The 18,168-nt window shown below is 32.3% G+C and overlaps 1 protein-coding gene across 1 annotated transcript; it reads left to right on the top strand.

The window, feature by feature from the left end:
- The first annotated feature begins 1,381 nt into the window (after nt 1-1,381).
- Nucleotides 1,382-10,755, top strand: LOC126739333 (uncharacterized). Its single transcript, XM_050444977.1, has 2 exons — nt 1,382-1,891; nt 3,361-10,755. The coding sequence occupies exon 2, from the start codon at nt 7,956-7,958 to the stop codon at nt 8,979-8,981; it is 1,026 nt and encodes a 341-aa protein (XP_050300934.1). The 5' UTR covers nt 1,382-1,891; nt 3,361-7,955; the 3' UTR covers nt 8,982-10,755.
- Nucleotides 10,756-18,168: the final 7,413 nt, after the last annotated feature.

The following is an 18,168-nucleotide window of genomic DNA, read 5'->3' as shown; positions in this document are numbered from 1 at the left end:
TTTTTTAAGTGAATATTCAACTTAAATCCATCCTCAGGAAGAGCATTTTATTAATGTAAAAAAATTATGAAAATATTCTCAGCGGTTCTGGACTCAAAAATGTCCAATGATGCATAAAAATCCTGATATTGCAATATCGATTTTTAAAAGTGTCATAGCTTTTGACATTTTTAGCCTGTGAGGACGTTTTTACTCTCAAATCCATCCTCAGAGTCCGCATTAAATTACTGTGAAAGAATTATGAAAATATTCACAGCGGTTCCGAAGTTATACCCAAAAATGTCCACTGATGCATAAATATCTTGATATTGCAATATGAGTTCAAAAAACTCAAAATTACCAGCTCTTGGACCTTGACGGACAAAATGGCCTCTAACTCAGAGAGTTTTTGAGGTACAAAAACCGTTTTGGTATGGAATTATTGGAAAAAGAACACACTTTGATGAGCATAAACCCTTTTAATCCAGTTCCAATTTATTTTTTAACATATTCTTAAAAATAATGGCAGTAGAGAGCAAAGCCAAATTTATTTATTTTATAATTTGTTCATGTACTGAAAAATGCAAAAAACTTTAAAAAAATCGATTGGCAAAAGTAATTTTCTTAAATTTTTGGCACGCCTATGGTGACCCTGCCTCTTTTCGGTTCTAATTGGACTAAAAACCGTTATAATAGGAGAGGTGGGCGGGTGCAGTATGACCAGTGGCGTATCAATTTAAGTAAAGAACTTGAAATAATTTTTTTTTTATCATAAATGTTCAGAAACCAATTAAATTTATTCATATTAGATTTTGTTTATGCACTGAAAAATGTGATGAATCTCCAAATAATTGAATTGAAAAAAGTCATTATCTTGAATTTTTGGCACGTCTATGGTGACACCACCTTTCCTTGGATCTGACTGGACCAAAAAATTTAATAATAAGAGAGATGGACGGGTACACTATGAACAGTGGCGTATTAGTTTTCATAAGAAAGTAGAAATAATTGTTTTTTTTTATGTTAGTACTCAAAAAGCAAAACCAAATTTATTTATTTTATAATTTGTCCGTGTACTGAAAAATGTAAAAAACTTCAAAAAATTTGACAAAAGTAGTTTTTGACACGCCTATGGTGGTCTTGCCTCTTCTCGGCTCTAATTGGACTAAAAACCGTTATAATAGGAGAGGTGGGCGGGTGCAGTATAAGCAGTGGCGTACCAACTTTAGTAAGGATTTAGAAACATATATATATTTTTTTATGTAAATATTCAACTCATATCCATCCTCAGGAACACCATTTTATTACTGTGAAAAATATTCTCAGCGGCTCCAAAGTTAAACTCAAAAATGTCCAATGATGCATAAAAACTCTGATGCTGCAATATCAGTTTTCAAAAGTGTCATAATTTTCGAAATTTTTAGCCTGGGAGGACGTTTTTACCCTCAAATCCATCCTCAGGGTCTGCATTAAACTACTGTGAAAAAATTATAAAAATATTCTTAGCGGTTCCGAAGTTATACCCAAAAATGTCCACTGATGCATAAAAATCTCGATGTTGCAATATGAGTTCAAAAAACTCAAAATTGACAGCTCTTGGACCTTCACGGACAAAATTGCCTCTAACTCAGAGAGTTTCTGAGGTACAAAAACCGTTTTGGTATGCAATTATTGGAAAAAAAACACACTTTCTTGGACATAAACTCTTTTAACCCATTTATTTCTCAAAAATAATGGTAGCAGAGAGCAAAGCCAAATTTATTTAATTTATAATTTGTTAATGTACTGAAAAATGTAAAAAACTTCAAAAAAATCGATTGACTAAAGTAATTTCCTTAAATTTTTGGCACGCCTATGGTGGCCCTGCCTCTTCTCGGCTCTGATTGGACTAAAAACCGTTATAATAGGAGAGGTGGGCGGGTGCAGTATAAGCAGTGGCGTATCAACTTTAGTAAGGAATTAGAAACATATATATTTTTTTAATGTAAATATTCAACTCAAATCCATCCTCAGGAACAGCATTTTATTACTGTAAAAAAATTATGAAAATATTCTCAGCGGTTCTAGACTCAAATGATGCATAAAAATTCTGATGTTGCAATATCAGTTTTCAAAAGTGTTCTTACTTTTGCAATTTTTAGCCTAGGAAGACGTTTTTACCCTCAAATCCATCATCAGAGTCTGCATTAAGTTACTGTGAAAAAATTATGAAAATATTTTCAGCGGTTCAGAAGTTATACCTAAAAATGTCTACTGATGCATAAAAACCTTGATGTTGCAATATGAGTTCAATAAACTCAAAATTGACAACTCTAGGACTTTGAAGGACAAAATTGCCTCTAACTCAGAGAGTTTCTGAGGTACAAAAACCGTTTTGGTACGAATTTATTGGAAAAAGAACACACTTTCTTAGACATAAACTCTTTTAATCCATTTCCAGTTATTTCTCAAAATATTCTCAAAAATAGTGGTAACAGAGAGCAAAGCCAAATTTATTTATGTTATATTTTGTTCATGTACTGAAAAATGTAAAAAACTTCAAAAAAATCGATTGACAAAAGTAATTTCCTTAAATTTTTGGCACGCCTATGGTGGCCCTGCCTCTTCTCGGTTCTGATTGGACTAAAAACCGTTATAATAGAAGAGATGGGCGGATGCAGTATAAGCAGTAGCGTACCAACTTTAGTAAGGAATTAGAAACATATATTTTTTTAAGTAAATATTCAACTGAAATTTATCCTTAGGAACAGCATTTTATTACTGTAAAAAATATTTTCAGCGGCTCAAAGTTAGACTCAAAAATGTCCAATGATGCATAAAAATTCTAATGTTGCAATATCGGTTTTCAAAAGTGTTCTAACTGTCGCAATTTTTAGTCTGGGAGGACGTTTTTACTCTCAAATCCATCTTCAGAGTCTGCATTAAATTACTGTGAAAAAATTATGAAAATATTCTCAGCGGTTCCGAAGTTATACCCAAAAATGTCCACTGATGCATAAAAATCTCGATGTTGCAATATGAGTTCAAAAAACTCAAAATTGACAGCTCTTGGAACTTCACGGACAAAATTGCCTCTAACTCAGAGAGTTTTTGAGGTACAAAAACTGTTTTGGTATGGAATTATTGGAAAAAGAACACACTTTCTTGGACATAAACCCTTGCAGTCCATTTCCAGTTATTTCTCAAAATATTCTCAAAAATAGTGGTAACAGAGAGCAAAGCCAACTTTATTTATGTTATATTTTGTTCATGTACTGAAAAATGTAAAAAACTTCAAAAAAATCGATTGACAAAAGTAATTTTCTTAAATTTTTGGCACGCCTATGGTGGCCTTGCCTCTTTTCGGCTTTGATTGGACTAGAAACTATTGTAATAGGAGAGGTGGGCGGGTGCAGTATAAGCAGTGGCGTACCAACTTTAGTAAGGATTTAGAAACATATATATATTTTTTAATGTAAATATTCAACTCATATCCATCCTCAGGAACAGCATTTTATTACTGTGAAAAATATTCTCAGCGGCTCCAAAGTTAAACTCAAAAATGTCCAATGATGCATAAAAACTCTGATGCTGCAATATCAGTTTTTAAAAGTGTCATAATTTTCGAAATTTTTAGCCTGGGAGGACGTTTTTACCCTCAAATCCATCCTCAGGGTCTGCATTAAACTACTGTGAAAAAATTATAAAAATATTCTTAGCGGTTCCGAAGTTATACCCAAAAATGTCCACTGATGCATAAAAATCTCGATGTTGCAATATGAGTTCAAAAAACTCAAAATTGACAGCTCTTGGACCTTGACGGATAAAATAGCCTCTAACTTAGAGAGTTTTGAGTATAGATAGATAGTTTTGGTATGGAATTATTGGAAAAAGAACATACTTTTTTGGACATAAACCCTTTTAATCCATTTCCACTTATTTCTCAAAATATTCTCAAAAATAATGGTAACAGAGAGCAAAGCCAATTTTATTTATGTTATATTTTGTTCATGTACTGAAAAATGTAAAAAACTTCAAAAAAATCGATTGACAAAAGTAATTTCCTTAAATTTTTGGCACGCCTATGGTGGCCCTGCCTCTTTTCGGCTCTGATTGGACTAAAAACCGTTTTAATAGGAGAGGTAGGCGGGTGCAGTATAAGCAGTGGCGTATCAACTTTAGTAAGGAATTAGAAACATATATATTTTTTTAATGTAAATATTCAACTCAAATCCATCCTCAGGAACAGCAGTTTATTACTGTAAAAAATATTCTCAGCGGCTCCAAAGTTAGACTCAAAAATGTCCAATGATGCATAAAAATTCGAATGTTGCAATATCGGTTTTCAAAAGTGTTCTAACTGTCGCAATTTTTAGTCTGGGAGGACGTTTTTACTCTCAAATCCATCTTCAGAGTCTGCATTAAATTACTGTGATAAAATTATGAAAATATTCTCAGCGGTTCCGAAGTTATACCCAAAAATGTCCACTGATGCATAAAAATCTTGATGTTGCCATATGAGTTCAAAAAACTCAAAATTGACAGCTCTTGGACCCTGACGGACAAAATTGCCTCTAACTCAGAGAGTTTCTGAGGTACAAAAATCGTTTTGGTATGGAATTATTGAAAAAAGAACACACTTTCTTGGACATAAACCCTTTTAATCCATTTCCAATTATTTATCAAAATATTCTTAAAAATAAGGGCAGCAGAGAGCAAAGCCACATTTATTTATTTTATAATTTGTTCATGTACTGAAAAATGTAAAAAAGTTCAAAAAAATCTATTGACAAAATTAATTTCCTTAAATTTTTGGTACGCCTATGGTGGCCCTGCCTCTTCTCGCCTCTGATTGGACTAAAAACCGTTATAATAGGAGAGGTAGACGGGTGCAGTATGACCAGTAGCGTATCAGTTTAAGTAAAGAATTAGAAATAAATGTTTTTTTTATTATAATGTTCAGGAAGCATTTAAATTTTTTCATATTAGATTTTGTTTATGCACTGAAAAATGTGATAAAGCTCCAAATAGTTGGATTTAAAAAAGTCATTACCTTGAATTTTTGGCACGTCTATGGTGACACCACCTTTCCTTGGATCTGGTTGGACCCAAAAATATAATAATAAGAGAGATGGCCGGGTACAGTATGAACAGTGGCGTATCAATTCTTATAAGAGACTAAAAATAAATTTTTTTTTTTTTTCATGTAAGTATTCAAAAAGCAAAACCAAATTTATTTATTTTATATTTTGTTTACGTTTTTTTGGCACGCCTATGAAGGCTCCGCCTGCCCTTGATTCTGATTGTACCATAGCATGTCATATTAAAAGAGATGGGCGGAGATAAAGTCAACAGTGCGGTAGTTACTAGGATTAAAAAAAATATATTTTTCTTGAGTTGTTAGCACCTCTATAGTGTTCCCATCTCCCTTTGACTCTAATTGGTCCAAAGGGTAGTCGTAATAATTTGGTGGGCGTGTCCGAAGTAGACAGTGGCGTACGAGTTAACATATACTTACATTTAAGCCTGTCATAATGCGATGTTGCTTTCGAAATAATTATTATTCAAATTCGCTCGGAATTTTACTAATTTGTATATAAACACCTTTATATAAATATACCTTTACAAATGTAAAATGCATATATAGTTTTTTCCTGTAAAAAAAAATAATAATAAATTAGTTTATTGTAAGATTTGCTCACTAGTTTCTAGTCTAATAATTGTTACTATACGTTAATTTTATATAGTTTTTTATTGCAATAAATATATTATATTAAATGAGGACAAAATCATTGGAAAGAAGGAATTTCCGTAAATAATGCATATCAACTTATAAGAAACAAAAATATCTATTTATATATTTTAAAAGAAAAAAAACAAGACCAAAACTCGTCATAGTGTGTTATAGTTTGGTAACATGTGTTATTTACTGGAAAGGTTTATAGAGAAAGGTATACAATACCTGGATAATTATACACGGTGGTCCGCCTTAGAAATTTTTCAATTCTACATAACATTCCAATAATTTTGATGGATCACACGGTTGAAAATCAGTTAAGTTTCCAAAATATTGTACCAAAATATGGCAAGTGACCCATCAAACTACTTGGATGTTGTAGAATCCAAATATATAATAATATATACGATGTCTTATATGAAACAATGATGTTTTAGCAAATTTTCTTACTTCTTTGAAAGATGTACCAAAAATCCATAGTTTCGGTTTGTGCATTTTTTATTTTGAAATAAAAATTAACAATTTTGATGGGTGACATGATATCGTCGGCTGAATGCAAAAACTAGGTAACTCAAAATTTCGTGTTTATTGGGTTATCTATGTTTTAATATGCTTGAAAGATGAAGGTAATTAAATGTTATATAGGCGATTTATATTTCCCCATTTCCCAACTCTAAAACTTGTATTTAAAAATAAGTTAGGTTAGAATTATGTTTTCTTCTCAACGGTTTTTACATAGTTTGCTTGTGTGTTATTTTTGGGGATTTAGTCGGCTTTCACGCTAAGGCAACCAGCTATATGCAATCTGGCAATAGGCAACACGCAATTTTACATTAAACTTGGGTTGAACCAAAAATATTGCTTGTTGCAGCGATATTATTGCTATAGCGATACATGCACCGTGAAAAGCGTTAAATATTGGGGTTTTGCAAATAGTGCTGTGAGAAGTTTGCGCATTAGACTGTTAGTACTGATACTGATAGTACTTATTTTGTTTTATTTTATTTATTTATTTTATTAAAAAGGCGTACAATATTTGCACCGTTCCAGGTTTTTATAAAATTTTTGATAGAAATAGTGAAAATTCTTGTGTCTTTGGAGTCGTCGAATGATATAATGTTCAGAGAATTCTGGCAATACTGTTATTGTTTTAATGTGACAGGGAACTTAAATAATATTGCGTATTGCCTATTGACATTTTCCAATTGCTTATTGGTGTGCCTTAATGTGAAAGCCACCTTATGGAGGAAAAATTTGTGAAATTTTATTATTTAAAAAACTCTTAATTGCTTTAATTTTTTTTAAGTGACTGAAATTAGTACTTATATGATTAAAATTTGCAATTTACATTTTAAGAATGAATGCGTAACATGATGCGTAAGGTAAGTAAAGATATTGCACATAACTAAATAAATGGTAAGGCCTCATGCTTTTTTTATTAAATTAATGAAAAAATAAGTACCGATTTAATATGCAAGTATTTTAAATTCTAGATTCGATGAACCGATCTTTAACGACTATCGGAAACCAATGTGAATCTAAAGAAAACTTGGATTTTAATACTAATTTATTTATTGATTTAATACATGTATTTTTTACTTTTGGCAAAATAAACAAATTTGAATTTGAATTTGAATTAATTTTGGTACTGAAGGCAACCTACTAAATAGACTTTCTTCAAATGGAGACGAGTGTCAAATCAAAGATACATTAATAGCTGGCCCGCGTCATGATTCATTAGTACAAGCATCTGCTGAGGAAGTTATATTATTAGGTAGATGCAAATTTTTTCTAGTGTTAGTATTCTAATTTTTTTTATTGTAGATTTTATAGCCAATCAAGATGAACAATATCTGCAAGATTTTGGCGAAATTAATTGCGTTAACAGCCCTACTGAATTTTCTTTAGATGAGGTCAATAATTCCATGCACGGATCGGATCATGAGATAACTGAAGAAACGTTTAATGTAGACCAGCTTAAATTAAATCATGGTAATGTGAATGAAGAAACCGTTAAGGAGAAGCCATTGGGTATAATATTATACTAGTAATAGCAACTATCATGCACTATTAAAAATTATGTGTTTTAAATAACTGCACGTTAGCAGGGAACTCTGATTATGAAAAGAAAAAAGATAAAAGCTTTAGCGATTTTTCCCCAGATAATTCTGAATATCTTCCTAGCACCAGTTCTTTAGTTTCGGAGGAAGATACAGCATCTAATGAAGGAGAAGGTATTAGTGAAAATAATTTAATTGGAATGGAGGAACATCCAAAAGTAACTAGTAAACCTCGGAGGAAAAGAAAAAGGCCAGAATTGTGGAAAAGAAATATTAGGAAAAAAAACAGAGATGAGGGAAAAAAATATGAATCAGTTAAAGGCGTTTTAAAACCTGCTGCTAAAGTGGGTGGTCCCTGCAAAAAATATTGTCGGCTCAAATGTTTTGATGTCCCTGAGGCTCAACGGCTTCAAATCTTTAACGCATACTATGGGCTGGGCAACTACTCGCGCCAACGAGATCTTATTCTCTCTAATTCGGAAAAAACCGAGAAAAAAATTAGAACAACTCAGCACGAATCTAAAAGGAAGTATTCAATCAGCTATTTTCTTCCCGTTGATGGAAAAAGAAGAAAAGTATGCAAGCCCATGTTTCTGAGTACTTTAGGTATAAAAAAAGGCGTTGTTGACATTGCTATGGCAAAGCGATCCAACGAAAATATTTCAGCTTCTGATGGCCGAGGAAAGGGAAAGGGTAAAACCTTGAATCCTACTTTAGTTCAAGACATAAAGTCACACATAGAAAGTTTTCCATGTGTTCCATGTCCCTCTCATTATTGCAGAGCTGATATTGAACGAAAATATTTGGATTCTTTTTTAAATTTGCCTACAATGTATAGGATGTATGTCCAGTGGTGTCGAGAAAATGGAAGGCCAGAAGCAAAGTTATCGACCTATCGAAATATTTTTAAGGATAACTATAATTTAGGATTTCATCGGCCAAGAAAAGACCAGTGTCGAATCTGTGTGGCTTTTATTAATAAAGAAAATATAACTGACGAGGAGGCAAATGATTTTAAAGTACATCAACAATTAAAAGAATCCGCCAGAGAGCAAAAACGTACGGACAAAGAAATTGCCGTTACCAATGATCAAATTGTCAGTTGCAACAAGTTTTACTTAGTCCTAGTGACCCACGAACAATGCCTTATTTTACAAACGTCGATAGCCACTTATAACTTTACAATTTATAACGTTGGTAACAGAAAAGGAGACTGTTTTATGTGACACGAGGGCCAAGGAGGTAGAGGTAGTTGTGAAATAGCGAGTCTTTTATTTAGATATTTTAAATCCCTGCCAAATTCTGTAGAAGAAATAAGGTGTTTTAGTGATAGATGTGGTGGACAAAACCTTAACAAGTACGTTGTTGCAATGTGCATATATGCAGTACAAGTAATAGGCAATTTAAAAACGATCCATCTAAAATTTTTGACACCTGGTCACAGCGTAATGGACTCAATGCCCTCCGCTATAGGCACTGAATTTAAAAGGGTTGGTAAAGCACTGTGGCCAGGCGATTGGAAGACTATTGCCAGAAGTGCAAGGAAAAGGGGAGATCAGCCCTATGCAATTCATGACATTCAGGGCAATGCTTTTTTTGATTGGAAGGCATTTGCCAATAGCCAGTTGACCATGAGAAAAACAGATATTAATAATGAGCCTGTTTCATTTCAAAAGCTCTACTGGTTTCGCTTTAGAAAGGAAAATGCTTACCAATATGAGTGCAAAGAGTCTTTTGGTGAAGCTAACTTTAGACAGGTGGATTGTAAAAAAAAAACTTTACGTAGGCAGTCAATCAATATTCTACCTTGTTATCCACAGGGCCATCCCATAACTGAGCAAAAATATAATGACCTAATGTCATTGTTTTTTACAAACCCACCAGCATTAAGTCGTGATTATTTTGATTTTTACCATAACTTACCCCACGGTAGGAGGGAACAAGAAGAAGATGATTAATCACAGCAATTTTGTTTACTTTAAGCAACCATAAAAGGATAAAACTTTTAATTTACGTTATTTTAATTATGTATTGTGCCTCTCTTTCACGTACAGGTACAAACAAAGAGGGAAAAAAAAATAGTGCAAAAAGTAGATATCTTTAGTTTTATTTTTAAATATATTTATTTTTCCTTGCATAATACATATATATATATATTTAATTTTGTACTAAATGTAATGTTTTCATCATAATAAAGAACTTACAAAAAAATTAAGCTATTTTATTAAATACATTTACTGCAGAGCAGTTCTAATTATATCGCTTATAATGTTTTGCCCATTTTCTCGAAACTATCAAAAAATAGTTGCCTAGTTTTTGCATTCAGCCGACGATATAGATTGGAGTAATAGTTTTGGAGAAAATCAACAGTTGATCATATGTATGTCCAAAGTGATGAAATGTGACCCCTCAATCTTCTTGAAATTCTACGTAGAATCGAAATATGTAATAATATATGTATATCCTATGTCTTATCAAAATTAGAAATTGACGTAGAATCCTAAAATAACGATTTTTTTGACTGCGGACTGCCCTGTATATGCGTAGCTATATTTTAAAAAACGTCTAACGTTAACAATAAACTGTGTGTGTTGGACCAAAAAACGGTATATTATGTAATTTTTACCATTACATAAAATGTATGTGATATTTATAATTGTATAAACTTTTAAATTCACCCATTTTCAACTTTTTTAATGTAAGCGTTAGATTAGGGCAAATTTGATCTTTTTACCTACTATTAAAAAGCACAAAGGGAAGGTAAAATGTTTTTTTTTTCTATTGTCACGCTTGTGCTATAGTTGCTTCCAAACCACGAATCTTATTCTCATATTATCAACTTATTCTATTCTAATAGTAAATAAATTTGTAAATTTATTGAATGATTTTTTGGCTCTTATAGACTCTACAAACGCCTTTTAAAACTCTACTGTATTGCAACACCATAATAGTGTAATTATTTAGTTATTATTGAAAAATGTACATAAAATTTAATTTGTTTATAAGGGTCCCTTATAGAACCTTCCAAGAATGTTTTATGAAACCCTTATATGACTAATCGTTGCACTAAATAATAATTATAATTGTTCCATTTTTTTTTTATGTACAGGTGTACGAAATTATTAGTTTTGTTGAATAAAATGATTTTCAGTAATTACTAGTTTTACTGCTTCCATATTCTGAGAACGTCCCTAATAATGTCACATTGTATACAGGGTGATTCATTAATATTGCACGAAAATGAAATGTCGGTTTTTTTGGGTTAAATTATGACGAAAAGTTCCTATAAACATATGTCCGAAAGTGCTTCGTTTCCGAGATACAAAGTGTTCAAATTTTCTTAAAAAATCGATTTTTTATTAATATCTAAGAAATGCCTTTGCTGTTTGCAATGTCATTCACACCATTTCTGGATATCTTAATGATGTATCTTTTTGACATATGACAGTTGATTTGTTATTCCAGGGACGTGCCCACGGGGTAAGCGGGTTAGGTTTTTTGTACAAAAAATAGCACCTAGTAGATTTTTTGAACCTCCTGTACATTTTTTGGATGACGCAACTAAAGATGGAATTGTTTCAACTCTTGGGTGTTTTTCGTATCTCCCTCCGTTTTCGATAAAAAAATTAAGAATTGCTTTTTTGCATCCCTCTGTAAAAATACAAGTAAATGCTTTTAAATCACGCGAAAGCAAAGAAATAATTTTCTTCCTAAAATGTAATACTTACCTATTAATAGTGTCGAATATCAAGTACAGCATTAACAACTGCTGATCTAAAAAATACTGCGGAATGTTGAAATTGTAAATACGTATTAAACAAAATTTAGTAAATACTATTATCGTTTTAGTTTTTGTCGCATTCTTTTCGTTGCTTTGAAAATGCAATAAATAAAATACCAGTTCATTTAACATAACTAGGTGTGGCTCAGTGATAAGGTGTTGTTTTTTTCCTGTCAAGTAGACAACTTCCTCATTGTGCGATATGCACTTTGTGTATGGTCTTGCTAATGGTAATTCACAAGCAGCGAGGCGTATTTACGCGGACAAATACCCTAACCGAGTACTTCCTCATAGTCAAATGTTTACTCGCCTCCATCAACGTGTCAGAGAAAGTGGAAGTTTTAAAAAACTTACAGTCGACAATGGACGACCCCGCACAGTTGCAACCGCAGAAGCTGAAGAAGCAGTGCTCCACGAAATCGAGGATAATCCTTCAACGAGTACAAGACAGATTGCTGCCACTTTAAACATTAGTCAGCCAACAGTGTTTAGAATACTGAAAAATCAGCTTTTGTACCCGTATCACATCCAGCGGGTACAAGCACTTTTGCCAGACGACTATCCTCATAGAGTGGCTTTCTGTCGATGGTTACAACAAAACATTGTAGAAAATCCTCCTTTTTTATCAAAAATACTTTTCACGGACGAAGCTAATTTCTCCAGGAATTCGATAATGAATTTCCATAATAATCACATTTGGGCAGATGAAAATCCACATGGAATAAGTGAAAGTCGCCATCAACACCAATTTTCACTGAATGTTTGGGTTGGAATCATTGAAGACCACTTAATTGGTCCTTTCTTTTTGCAACAAAGGTTAAGTGGAGAAGTGTATCGGCGTTTTCTTCAAGAGGAGTTGCCAACACTATTAGAAAACGTCCCGCTTGACTTAAGGTACCAAATGTTTTTCATGCATGATGGCGCTCCGGCGCATTTCAGCTTAATTGCTCGACAGTATTTAGATAGAGTATATCCCAATCGTTGGATAGGTCGTGGAGGTATACAACCCTGGCCTGCGCGATCTCCCGATCTAAATCCAATAGACTTTTTTCTCTGGGGCCACCTCAAGCAATTAGTTTATACCACCCCCATCGAAAATGTTGAAGAATTAAGAAATCGTATTATTGCAAATTGCGATATTATTCGAAACACGCCAGGGATCTTTGAACGTGTTCGCCAGTCAATGCGTCGCAGGACAGACGCATGCATTGCAGTTGGAGGAACTCATTTTGAACAACTCTTATAGCGTACGTTTCTTAGTCCATAGCTTTTCATTACCTTCATCAATTTAATAATGTTTATTCTAAGAATTTAATTAATGTACCTAAGTTTAATTAAAACTATTTTTCAACAGGTAGTACAGTTAATGTCATGTCAAAATTCCAAATTACCGTATTTACTATTCTTCACCCTGTAAATCGATAAGTAGGCATTTTATTATGTTTATTCAAGTTTTTTCAAACGTTTGCATTAAACTAATTTTTTTATCGAAAACGGAGGGAGATACGAAAAACACCCAAGAGTTGAAACAATTCCATCTTTAGTTGCGTCATCCAAAAAATGTACAGGAGGTTCAAAAAATCTACTAGGTGCTATTTTTTGTACAAAAAACCTAACCCGCTTACCCCGTGGGCACGTCCCTGGAATAACAAATCAACTGTCATATGTCAAAAAGATACATCATTAAGATATCCAGAAATGGTGTGAATGACATTGCAAACAGCAAAGGCATTTCTTAGATATTAATAAAAAATCGATTTTTTAAGAAAATTTGAACACCCTGTATCTCGGAAACGAAGCACTTTCGGACATATGTTTATAGGAACTTTTCGTCATAATTTAACCTAAAAAAACCGGCATTTAATTTTCGTGCAATATTAATGAATCACCCTGTATATCTTCAAAAGAGTTTTAAAGAAATTATTCTGTTTCTGAAAATATCGGCATTAACTGATCTAAGTGCAACTCAGCAACGGTGGGTCTCTCAAACGTTGCCATATTTAGCATCTGATGCCTTACTATCAAAGATTATACAGGGTGTACCAACAAGGTGTACGGCTAAGATAGCGCCTTAACTATACGAGGTAGAGCAAAAAGTTCTACAGCAAAGTTGTAGCGTTGACAAAAACCTACGAACTAAAAATGTATACTGGGTGTGTCACAAAAAAGTTACTATAAGATATGATTTTTTTTTAAATAGTACGCCCTGTATATTCTGGTACTAAAATGTGAGGCAAAAAGAGTACTTTACTTTGGTATAATTAAAATTTCCGTGCGGCGTTGCAACGTAATTAATTTTTTTATGTTATTTTTTGCCTTTTAGAGGGTTCGTTTAAAAAATCATAATTAACTTAAAATTTATTTTGCTCCTATGAAACTTATAGCACAGTAAGTTTAGGATGCCTCCTCTAGGCTAACTATGATAATTTGTCATTTTTTAATACAGGGTGTTTTTAAAGAACTTTCAAACTTGCTGAAATTAAATACGCAATATCTCAAATTTTTCAAATGGAACACCCTGTATATTTTTATCTAATTAAGTTTTTCCCTCAAATACCTTTATTTTTTATTTAATATGTCCTATAGCTAAACCAAGTACTTCTTGACATATTTTAACTTTTCTATAATATACTCTGCGTAAAAAGGGTATTCTTTAAGTTTTGATCAAGATTGCTTAGAAAAAATTATTGAAGAATTAGAATTATTATCTTTACTATTATCGTATTATTATTACATACTTGAAAAATTAACTAACACAATTATTCACCTAAACCGCTAAAAAAAGCAGCAAAATTATATTACATACTAGGTAGGTACTTACGTATTTTTGCATATAAATGTACATCGTTACACTAATTTTAAATTTTAAAGATTAATTACAATTATTATAAATTATGTTCAATATGACCTCCTACTAGGACAAGGGAACGGCAGAAAGTAAAACCCAGCCATCGAAGGTACTACTTTAAAAAAATTTATTGAATCGTATTTAATTTGTGTTGAAGTGGTTTTCTGAAGATTTTCTACAGGTTAGTAAATTTAAAACTTATTAGTTTGTTTTTTTATTGGCAATGTGTAAATATATTTTTATTAATGTTTATAAATTTAATATTTTGCGTGAATAGGAGGAAATAACTTATGCATGTATTTATCTAAAATTGTTTCATGCTGAAGAGAAAATTAATATTTAAAGTGATCGTCTGAGATAATTTATTTACTGAATTTTAGGTATATTTTCGAAATTAGTTTTTTTTTTCTTTTAATTATTTGTGTGTTTCAAAAGTACGCTAGAGCCTTGTTGAATCTAACTAACATTTCGACCCTGACTGGGTGAATATTCAGACGTAAATCATACCACAGATAAATAAATATGTTTCGCGAATTTGTCCGTTTATCTGTGATAATACCTAGAATATTGACTCAACTATTCAACTCATAGCTGGGTAGCCTCCCGTATGGGACCTCAGTACCTTACCAGTACCCTAGTGATGGCTGGATAACTAACCCAACTCTCTTCAGTTTTTAAATGGATAGTATGTATGAGGAATTAGAAAGGAACAGTAAATAAATTATCTTTATTTTTTTTGTTGTAACCGAAGGAAGAACTTATTACTCAGCATGATTCGATTTTTAGGGAATTGAGATCGAGGGTTTCTCTGCCGTGCTCTTTCCCCTCGTGAATTCCAGGCTGAGTACGGCATTATTTTTTTTACGTAAATAAACTAAGTAGGTGTATTATGAAGACTGCATTTTCTTTAATACCATCCTAATAATTAAAATTTTCCTAATTTTGTCTTGTCAAGCGCATCCGAGATAAGTAAAAGAGAGAGTGATTCTGTTACAAAACACAACGTAGGGAGGGTATTGGTTTCTTATTTATTTATTTATTTTTGTTCGTTCGATTTTTTTCTTGTTTATTAAAAAAAAACTTATCTCATCCATTCTTTATGGACGAACCTGGGTTTGTTATACTACAACGTCATTTTTGTTTATCTTTGTTTATCATATTCCAAACAGCGGCGACAACAAACTTTTGAAAAAAATTGGTGTCTGATGATTATTCATCTTTTATATACTAGGTTATGTGAAATATCCGTCACTGTTAATCAAAAATATTGGTTTGTCAACTTGTTCTTGAAAGTTATTTCGAAAAGTAGTAGATAATGCCTAAAAAAAGATAGCTGATGATTTTAAATATATTGGCTTTTTTTCAACTGGAAAAGGAACAAGTCCGAAACGGAATTGCACTTCAAATTGAGAATGTGATACAGCGAGCCGCAGATGCAACAAAATTGAGCACAACAACGATCGCAAATATAAAGAAGAATGGGATAAAATCAGATCAGGATTATGCAGCCCCAAGCAAAAGACAGCAAAAACCAAAATTACAACATATTTGAAACATAGAATTCGGGACACAATTTATTCTATGTACGGCAGAAAAGAATATGTAATATTGGCAACAATAAGAGAAAAGTTCAGGGAAGAAATTGAATATTTTGAGTTTTCCATTGACTCCTTAAGACGATGGATCAATAGTATAGGCTTCAAGTGGAAAAAATCAAATATCAGAAAATATTTGATGGACTTGCCAAATATTGTTCATAAAAAATTTTTTTAAGGGAGTATATCAAAAATAGAAATGTAGGTCCGGAAGGTTTTACTCCAGTTTTCATTGGCGAGACCTGGATTTTTTAGCAAGGGATCATTTCGTAGTAGCTGGCAAGATGACACCAAGCACACGGATTCAAGGAAAAACAGTGAAGGTAAAAATTATCTGGTTATCTTTTTAAATTTTTTTTTTTTGAATAAAAACTATTGCCCTTGTAAGGGCCCTCTAACTTCATAATTTCATTTGTTTCATAATTTCATATAATTTCTCTCTAAGACCATATGAGGGAATTTAACTCCATACACTAATCGTATGTTCATGGAACATTACTTAATTAATTATATTAAATTTATGTTCTGGAAGAATGATTTCTAAAAGAAGAGAATTAAATTATCTTTTATTGTTAAGGTCATCGTTATATCGTGGTCCACGTCGGAACCAAAGATGGCTTCATCAAGGGTGCAAATTTAATATTCAAAAGTGGATTAAAGACGGGGGATTATCATGACAATATGAACAGGAAAAACTTGTTTAAAAACTGGTTTAAAACTCAGCTGGTTCCAAATCTTCCCCCAAAGTCATTTATAATCATGGACAATGCAAGTTACCATTCTGGTTTATTAGAAGAAATCCCGATAAAATCTTGGACAAAGCAGAGACTGACCGAATGGTTAAAGAAATAGAATATTGGCTTTCCAGAAAAAGCCATGAACGATAAAATATGGAGTATTGCACGCAGAAACTGCCCTAGTAAAAAAAAACTACTTTCTTGATTAATATACCTTTAGGACACAACATTTGGCGACTGCCACCATATAATTGCCAGTTTAATACAAATGAAATGATATGGTCGGAATGTAAACGAAAATAATTATGATCAATATATTTCCAATTTTAAGGGGTCACCTTCAGAAGTTCTGACTACATGGGAAAGGGTAATAAACGAAATTTCTATAGATCATTGGCAAAAATATGTTTTTCATACAGAAAAGGTAATTGAAAAGGCTTGGGAGGCAATACAAGTGTGTGATGCCTATGACATTCTGCCACTTGTAATTACGACTGACGAAGACGACGATGGCGAAGACAATATCTCTGATATCAGTTCTGACTCTGACAATACTGACGAGATTGATTAAGCTTTTTTTGTTCTAGCAAATTTTATTTTATGATCGTCGTTTCAAATTCAATCATATCGTTGCAATTTCATTAACTTGGTAATGCAATATGGCGTGTGTTTTTTGAGTTTGTATGTTTTATTTTTTGGAATGGTATTTTCATTTTAATGTGTTAACACATTCCTTCAAGCAGCATTTTTTTTCATGAACAAGTAAATTAAATTGTCAGTATTTAAATTTTTCCCAGTGAGTTAAAATCATTTTATACCATTATTCACAATTTTTATAAGCTCAGTTTTGTTACGTCTACTGCTCGTACCGAATTCTACTTTTCAACTATGTTGTAGATTTGGTTTTTGCGGTCTTTTGCTTGGAAAACATATGAGCAGTATAATCCTGATCTGATTTTATCCCATTCTTCTTTATATTTGCGATCGTTGTTGTGCTCAATTTTGTTGCATCTACGGCTCGCTGTATCACATTCTCAATTTGAAGTGCAATTCCGTTTCGGACTTGTTGTTTATGTCCCATTATTTATGATTAATTATAATATTTGTTAATTGTTAAGTTTGTTAATAATACAATAAATACTACAAGATTTTTTAAAATTTTTTGGGAATGAAAGTATATACACGAATATAAAAATATAATAATATGCTGCTAAAATAAATCATTTCTTAATTTCTGAACGTATAAAAATACATAGCAGACTATTAATTTCTGAAGGCAATGGTAAAATTTCTAACCTAATATTGATTGGCAAAAATATCTACGCCATACGTTTTTCTCACCTAGATGACGTAACTACAAATGGGTATAATTTCGACTTTAATAAAGCATCATCAGACCTTATAGCTAGATGACCTGCTAAGTACTGAGGAGTTTTTAATTTTTTCTCTATA

This window comes from Anthonomus grandis, chromosome 1 (assembly GCF_022605725.1).
Source record: "Anthonomus grandis grandis chromosome 1, icAntGran1.3, whole genome shotgun sequence".
Classification (NCBI taxonomy): domain Eukaryota; kingdom Metazoa; phylum Arthropoda; class Insecta; order Coleoptera; family Curculionidae; genus Anthonomus; species Anthonomus grandis.
This window is presented reverse-complemented; position numbering and strand designations above follow the sequence as displayed.

Excerpts from the sequence above, each read along its gene's own strand:
- LOC126739333 (XM_050444977.1), top strand. The coding sequence starts at position 7,956 with ATGGAGGAACATCCAAAAGTAACTAGTAAACCTCGGAGGAAAAGAAAA.